Source organism: Macadamia integrifolia, chromosome 3 (genome assembly GCF_013358625.1).
Source record: "Macadamia integrifolia cultivar HAES 741 chromosome 3, SCU_Mint_v3, whole genome shotgun sequence".
Lineage (NCBI taxonomy): Eukaryota > Viridiplantae > Streptophyta > Magnoliopsida > Proteales > Proteaceae > Macadamia > Macadamia integrifolia.
This window is the reverse complement of record NC_056559.1, coordinates 37,185,747-37,193,111: the sequence shown is the minus strand read 5'-3', so window position 1 is coordinate 37,193,111 and position 7,365 is coordinate 37,185,747. Positions and strand designations below refer to the sequence as shown.

At 42.9% G+C, this 7,365-nt stretch overlaps 1 protein-coding gene across 1 annotated transcript; it reads left to right on the top strand.

Moving 5' to 3' along the window:
- Positions 1-2,191: 2,191 nt before the first annotated feature.
- Positions 2,192-4,246, top strand: LOC122074538 (probable pectinesterase/pectinesterase inhibitor 51). The gene is made up of 2 exons (XM_042639411.1): positions 2,192-3,267; positions 3,381-4,246. The coding sequence occupies exons 1-2, from the start codon at positions 2,247-2,249 to the stop codon at positions 4,064-4,066; spliced, it is 1,707 nt and encodes a 568-aa protein (XP_042495345.1). The 5' UTR covers positions 2,192-2,246; the 3' UTR covers positions 4,067-4,246.
- Positions 4,247-7,365: the final 3,119 nt, after the last annotated feature.

Here is a 7,365-nt window from a genome sequence, read left to right as displayed (position 1 = left end):
TAGCCAAATTTATTGCCTATCTAAGTCAAATGGTTCGTTGTTAAAGTGACTGTACTCATTGGGAGAAATTTTAAACAATTATTTCTCGTATCCCACTCAAAAGATCCCATAAGTTACATCAGCTACATTTTTTTTTTCTTTATTGGACCCAATCTCTTTACATAGACGTTGAAAAAAGAATCCCTTCATCAACCCTCTGATTGGACGGTAAAAGAATATTTATGACCATAAAACATAGATAGTGAGAATTGATGATGAACACAAGATCCAATTATAGTATCACACCATCAATATAGGTGAAAAAAATCTTAATCGTTCTTCTATTAGTGGGGCCTATATTAAAATCAACAAGTCTTTAAAATCTTCATCTCTCCTTTACTCTCTCTATATGAGAATAATGGCATGATAATTGGTTAAAAAAAAAATCTCACATTTAAGATTTTAAATTTCAACTATGGATAAAAATCGTTTGTAAATCTAATCTTATACAATTATGTGCAATACCCCATTGAGAGGGTGACACGTGGATAAAGTGGTTTGAATGGTTCAGATAAATCCTACATTGATCCAACTCCAAACCAATGAGTTGAAGTTGGATTAATGTAGGATTAATCTGAGCCGTTCAAACCACTTTATCCACGCATCACCATCTGAAGGGGGTATTGCACGATATTGCACGGATAAGGAATTACAGAGGATTTTTATCCTTCGACTATCTCATCCCCTACCAATATTTATCGTCTAGTTGACACCATGGTCGGGGTCAATTAACACTTAACTTGACATAAAGCACAATTTGATAAATACGGGTAGGACCATATGATAAGGTACATTACATTCTTCTTATTGATTAAATTTGAGAGAATACATAAAAGCCAATGAAATCACCCCTCTTTTTCCCTGTAATGTCCATATTATTTAAGTAATACAAGTGCCATTTTTACTTCTTCGAATCTTTTTTGGAGTTGAAAAACAGCAAAGATTGGCTATTATTAAATCATTATTTTAATAAAAATAATTATTATAATAAATTATTAATGATTAAAAAAATTAAATTATTATAATTAGTATTAATGATATAGAACAAAGGAAATAGTATCTTTTATATTTTGAAAAAAAAACAACTAAACTGCAAAAAAATAGACAATCAAGGACCAATTCCTCTTAAAGTGAATATATATATATATATATTTTGCTAATCATCTTTTCAAATGACATATTTGATCATATTTTGATAGATCGAAATTAGTTAACAAATCATCAGTGCTTTAGTATATTAGGATTATCATTTGCCTTGTTGGGTTGGCTCAGACCTAGCAAAGGCCTATGAAACCCCCGATGGGCTGGACCTTCAATTCTTCGGCTTTTCCTGGGCCTTAGCCTAGCCTGAGACTGAGACATATTTGATAGGCTAGTTCTGGGCTTACCTTGGCCTAGGCCCTGCCCCAACCTGTCTATTCCGGACCCCCCATAGTCTTACGGCTTAACATTGTTAGGTAATCCTTACAATCGTTGTTCTAGATTATTTTTATTTATCGGAAAAAAGTTTGATCTAGGTTATTAGAGTTTCCATTGGTCTAAATTAAGTCATTTTATGTCCAGAGAAGACAGACAAAGAACAAGAGCTCTTGCAAACCCTCTACTCTTGGATAGATAACGTTGTCCCTAAAATCAAATAAAAATATTTAAAACCAAAAGATTTATTGGGAAACTTGAACATGAATATGATTGAGTGAAGAGAGTAAATAACAAGCATGGCTACAAGTATTGATAATGGATTGATCATATCGTGCATATTGAATTGTTGTTGGCCAAGGCCGATACAAATACCTGACTGATTTATCATAATCGGTTTGTTCCGACTTAGAATCTAAAATCAGGATTTTAGGAATACGGATACTATGAACCAAATCCCTGTCAACATTACCCAAGAAAAAAAATCCCTGTGAAACATAACTTTGGGTAGGACCAGAACCGACCAATCAATAATATATTTTTGTCGGTTCCGGTTATTGGTTCGTCCTTAGATGGTAAAATAAACCAAGGGACAAAGAGTGGCCACGACGTTGAAATCCACTGATCCTCAGTGCGCATCCCGTGACTCCCACTGTCCCACCCTCGAATCAGATTTTCCAATTGACCGCCTCGCTTAGTTCTGTAACGATGACGAACATTACCTTCCAAAACCGCCCCACTACCCCCATTTTTCCCCTTTACTTTGAGGTATAAATCCAGGTGATCTCATCATGCAGAGAAAATCGATTAAGTTCTCAAAACCCTCTAATTTCCTCTTCCTCGCCATGGCCTGCCTTTTCTCTATCGCCCTCCTCTCCCTCCTCCTCATCTTTTCCCTCTCCTGTGCAAAATCCAATCATCATCTCCATCCATCACCGAACCAGAAACCCAGTCCAACATTTGCTTCCGCCCCTCCAGTCATCCGCCAAGCCTGCAAGGCAACCCGGTTTCCGAACTCATGCGAGGGCGCTCTAATTCAATCGTCCAATCTGACCCAGAATGCCAAACCCATCGAGATCATCCAAGCGGCCATGTCCATCTCGGCTCAGAACCTCAAGACAGCTCAGTCCATGGTGAAGAACATCCTCGACAGGTCTTCCGGCAACCTCAACCGTTCCAAGGCGGCCATGACCTGCCTGGAGGTTCTACACAACTCGGAATACCGGCTCTCATCAGCGGCAGACGTCTTGCCACGTGGCAGGATGAAGGACGCCCGGGCTTGGATGAGCGCTGCCCTTTGCTACCAGTACGATTGCTGGTCGGGCCTCCAGTATGTCAACGATAGTCAAATGGTCAACCAAACCATGGCGTTTTTTGATTCGTTGATGGGGCTGACCAGCAATGCTCTGAGTATGATGATCTCCTACGACCTTTTCCGGGACAAGCTCGAGTCTTGGAAACCCCCGATGACGGAGAGATCTGGGTTCTGGGAAGACGGTGGGGTCGGCGGGTCAGTTTCCGGGTACAAAGGCGGTTTTCCGGCGGGTTTGTCTGCGGACGTTACCGTCTGTAAGGATGAGGGTTCCGGCTGTTACAAGACGGTGCAGGCAGCGGTAGACGCAGCACCCGATAACCATTTAGCTCGTAAGTTCGTCATCAGTATCAAGGCCGGTGTGTACGAGGAGATCGTACGGGTACCGCTTGAGAAGAAGAACCTGGTCTTTGTAGGTGATGGCATGGGCAAAACGATCATTACGGGATCCTTGAGTGTGGCCCAGTCTGGGATTACCACTTACAACACCGCAACCGTCGGTAAGTAAAGCAAAATGTGAAGTGAAAGCAATAAAAGCATCATACTTGTTAACATCTTTGCCATTCCAGAATTGTTGCTATCGTAGACCGTAACTCATGGTATATGGATGCAGGAGTTTTAGGGGACGGTTTTATGGCCCGGGACCTGACGATACAGAACACGGCCGGACCAGATGTGCACCAAGCCGTGGCATTCCGGTTGGACAGCGACCTATCGATTATCGAGAACTGTGAACTATTAGGCAACCAAGACACTCTCTACGCTCACTCCCTGCGCCAATACTACAAGGGATGCCGAATCGAAGGCAATGTCGACTTCATCTTCGGCAACTCGGCAGCAGTGTTCCAAGACTCACTCATCTTGGTCCGGCCACGACAGGTCAAACCAGAGAAAGGTGAGAACAATGCAGTCACTGCCCAAGGTCGGACCGACCCGGCCCAGTCGACGGGATTTGTTTTCCAGAACTGCTTGATCAATGGAACAGATGAATACATGGGCTTATACCACAGTAAGCCCAAGGTTCACAAGAATTTCTTGGGGAGGCCATGGAAGGAGTACTCAAGAGCAGTCTTTATACATTGTAATCTGGAATCCCTCATTAGCCCAACGGGGTGGTTGCCGTGGAGAGGCAACTTTGCCTTATCAACGCTCTATTACGGCGAGTTTGAGAATTCCGGTGCCGGTGCAAATGTGACGGGGAGAGTGAAGTGGAGTAGTCGGATACCTGAGAAGCATCTCTATGCCTACTCCTTACAGAATTTCATTCAAGGGGATGAGTGGATCTCTACATCTTCTTGATCACTGTACCTCACTGTAGTAGTAACAGTAGTATTCTTAGTGATTCAGGCCGGTCGCTTGGTTCCATATGTTGTGATAGTTACATCTCTATTATTGCAAAGATAAAGTCTTGATTCAATTTTTGATACTGTAACTTTCTTGGACATGGGTAAAGTTTTGTTGGTGTATCATTTTTCATTACCAACTCTTGCTAGTGGTCATGGGTAATTGGTAGCAATTTTCATTTAAAGGAGGACCCAAGTCAAACAAGTCTGTTTTGTCCTATACTCACTATATAGTTTGTGATCAGCTTTTTGTGTTCACGGGGAAATTCAATGTTTGATGTCAGCTTTCACCATTCAAAAATGTAATTACTTCATTTCACTTTACTCGAGGCTATGTTAGCATTGACCCTATGCACAAGGAGACAGAGCGAGTAGGCCAACCAACATCCCACGGCTTTCTACCTCTTTCAAAAGTGGATGTTCTACACAGAACATCTTGGTGGAATTTCCACTGCATGTTAACTTGCAGTTTGCCCATCCACTTATTTTAATTGCTTCATCCTTTCAAGTGCACCGATCCAGTGGTCAAAGTCGAAAGCCCTATTAAGGAGCGCCAACGCAGATTCAGGTTGTCAGGACGATAGTAAGTTTAGGAATGGTAATAATACGGAAATAGATACGGGTCATATAGAAATAATATTTTTTAGAAATTCGAATCAATAAAATTTGTACGGTAATAATAAAATACGTGTTTGATATCATTACTATGTAAAAATTTGAGAATAAAAATACAGATTTATTTTAGTATTAAGAATGAACTAAAACAGTTGTTTACAACTAAATTCTAATATCCTATGCTCTCATGAACATCTAAATTCAATTTAGCTTTTTAATTGGAGATCATTTATCAATTGTGTTTGTTTTATATTTAATATTAATTAAGTTTAATCATGTCTATCATAGCTAATGTTGATAGGCATCAATCACTTTCTATCATAGTAAATAATAATAATATATATTTTGTCAAAATAATAATAATAATAGCATGCAGATAATCATTTAACAAATTAAAATATCATCATTGATATTGATGCGGAAAAAATTGACCGGACGATCTTCCCTGCAGTTCCTAGTGCTTTGGTCGACTTGCACAGAAGAGATGACAGGGGAGAGCCGGGCTGACTCGACGATGGACTCTCCGATGCCTAAGTTAGATCTTTCCACAACAGATGCTCAAGTGAGCTTTTCTAGTAAGAGAAGTGAGTCATCCATCCCACATGATGGAGGCTTATCTTGGTATTTATAGGCTGCTGATGGAGGGTAAGTGGGAGACGATTGTGAAAAGTCCTGTTTAGGCGTGGAGTCCTCAAGGAGAATGGCTATGTGATTCTAGGAATATTCCTGAAATATTCCCCTCTTAACTCTGAAAGGCCAACCGTGTGACGTCTATGATGACGTGTAGTGGATAGAGTCCTGTCCTCCGGAATAGGGATACGTTCCTTGAATGTAGGGGTGGACGAAAACACGTTTTTGGAAACCTTGTTGTTGACGTCGGGCCGAGGTGGCAGCACGGCCTATTGGAGGAGGAGGTGATAGCGCGGCCTGATGGAGGCCAAGGCAGAGCACGGCCTGATGGAAGCCGAGGTGCAGCACGGCCTGATAGATGCCGAGGTGCAGCACGGACTGACGGAGGCCGAGGTGGAGCAAGGCCTGATGAAGGCCGAGGTAGCAGCACTGCCTGATGGAGGCCGAGGTGATAGCGCGGCCTGATGGAGGCTGAGGTACAGCACGACCTGACGGAGGCCGAGGTGGAGCACGGCCTGATGAAGGCCGAGGTAGCAGCACGGCCTGATGGAGGCCGAGGTGATAGTGCGGCTTGATGGATGCCGAGGTTCAACACGGCATGACGGAGGTTGAGGTGCAGCTTGGCCTAATGGATGCCGAGGTAGAGCACGACCTGATTGAGGCCGAGGTGCAGCACGGCCTGACGGAGGTCGAGGTCGAGCACGGCCTGATGAAGGTCGAGATAGTTGCATGGCCTGATGGAAGCCGAGGTGAGAGCGTGGCCTGATGGATGCCGAGGTGGAGCACGACCTGATGAAGGCCGAGGTAGCAGCACGGCCTGATGGAGGCCGAGGTGGAGCACGGCCTAAGGGATGCCAAGGTAGCAGCACGGCCTGATGGAGGCCGAGGTGATAGCACGACCTGATGGATGCCGAGGTGCAGCTCAACCTGATGGAGCCCGAGGTGATAGCGCGGCCTGATGGAGGCCGAAGCATAGCACGTCCTGATGGAGGTCGAGGTGCTAGCGTGGCATGATGGATGTGTTGTTTTATGGTTGTCCTTGTTGGCAACCCGGCCACGTGGCAGTGATGACGTGGCCAGCTTGGGTGACGTGGATGAAAATGATGACATGGCAGTGTCCAATATCACCGATGAGATAACAAAGCCGCTTGGTATGCATGGAGTGGTTTAATACATCCTTAATAGGTGGTGCAGGTTTCTGGGTCAAAAATGGTAAAATTGACCTATTTATGCTCGGGGGTATTTTCGGTAATGGAAATGACATTTTTGGAAGATCAGTTCTTCATGAAAAAGATAGATTGTAATTTACCTAGTCCAGTGCATTTGATTTCGTCACATTCCGATACCGTATGAAGAAGTTACTACATTTGTGGCAGTCGAGGGCAGTTTCGGCATTGAAGATGAATTTTTTAAAGGAAGTGTTCTACATGTAACAATACGAAAAAAATACAATCTTTCCAACGGTACTGATTTCATCACGTTCCGATTCCGTATAAAAAAGATACATCATTGGAAATGTGTAGGGGCATTCTTTTACATGGATGATTCAGATGATTGAGTCTTCTGAAAAGTCGTAGAGCATCCAGTTACGATTCCAACGCACTTCGTTTCATCTCGATTGGATATCGTATGAAAAAGTTATAAGTGTTTCCGTAAAGTAAGTTCGAAAATCCATCAGTTGCTCTCGGTGTTGGGTGGATTTTTCGGAATTTATTTTTGAAATTTGAAGGGATTTTGTGTAATTTCAAGATTTTGAAGGTCTGAATTGCAAGGGGTCTTTAAGCACTGAAATATATGGAAGCAGGGGCTTAATTGTAATAAAGAGGAGTAAAGGGAAGTGAAATGGATGGCCAAGATTCGACCACGTATGCTTGATGCCCATCCAAAGGCTACTGAGATTTTGTGCTGACACAGACGAGATAGATGCTTATCCAAGGCTTCTCATTGGTGGAGTGTATTATATATAATGGTTTGGTGCTTCACCTGATCATGTTTACTATAGTGTTACAC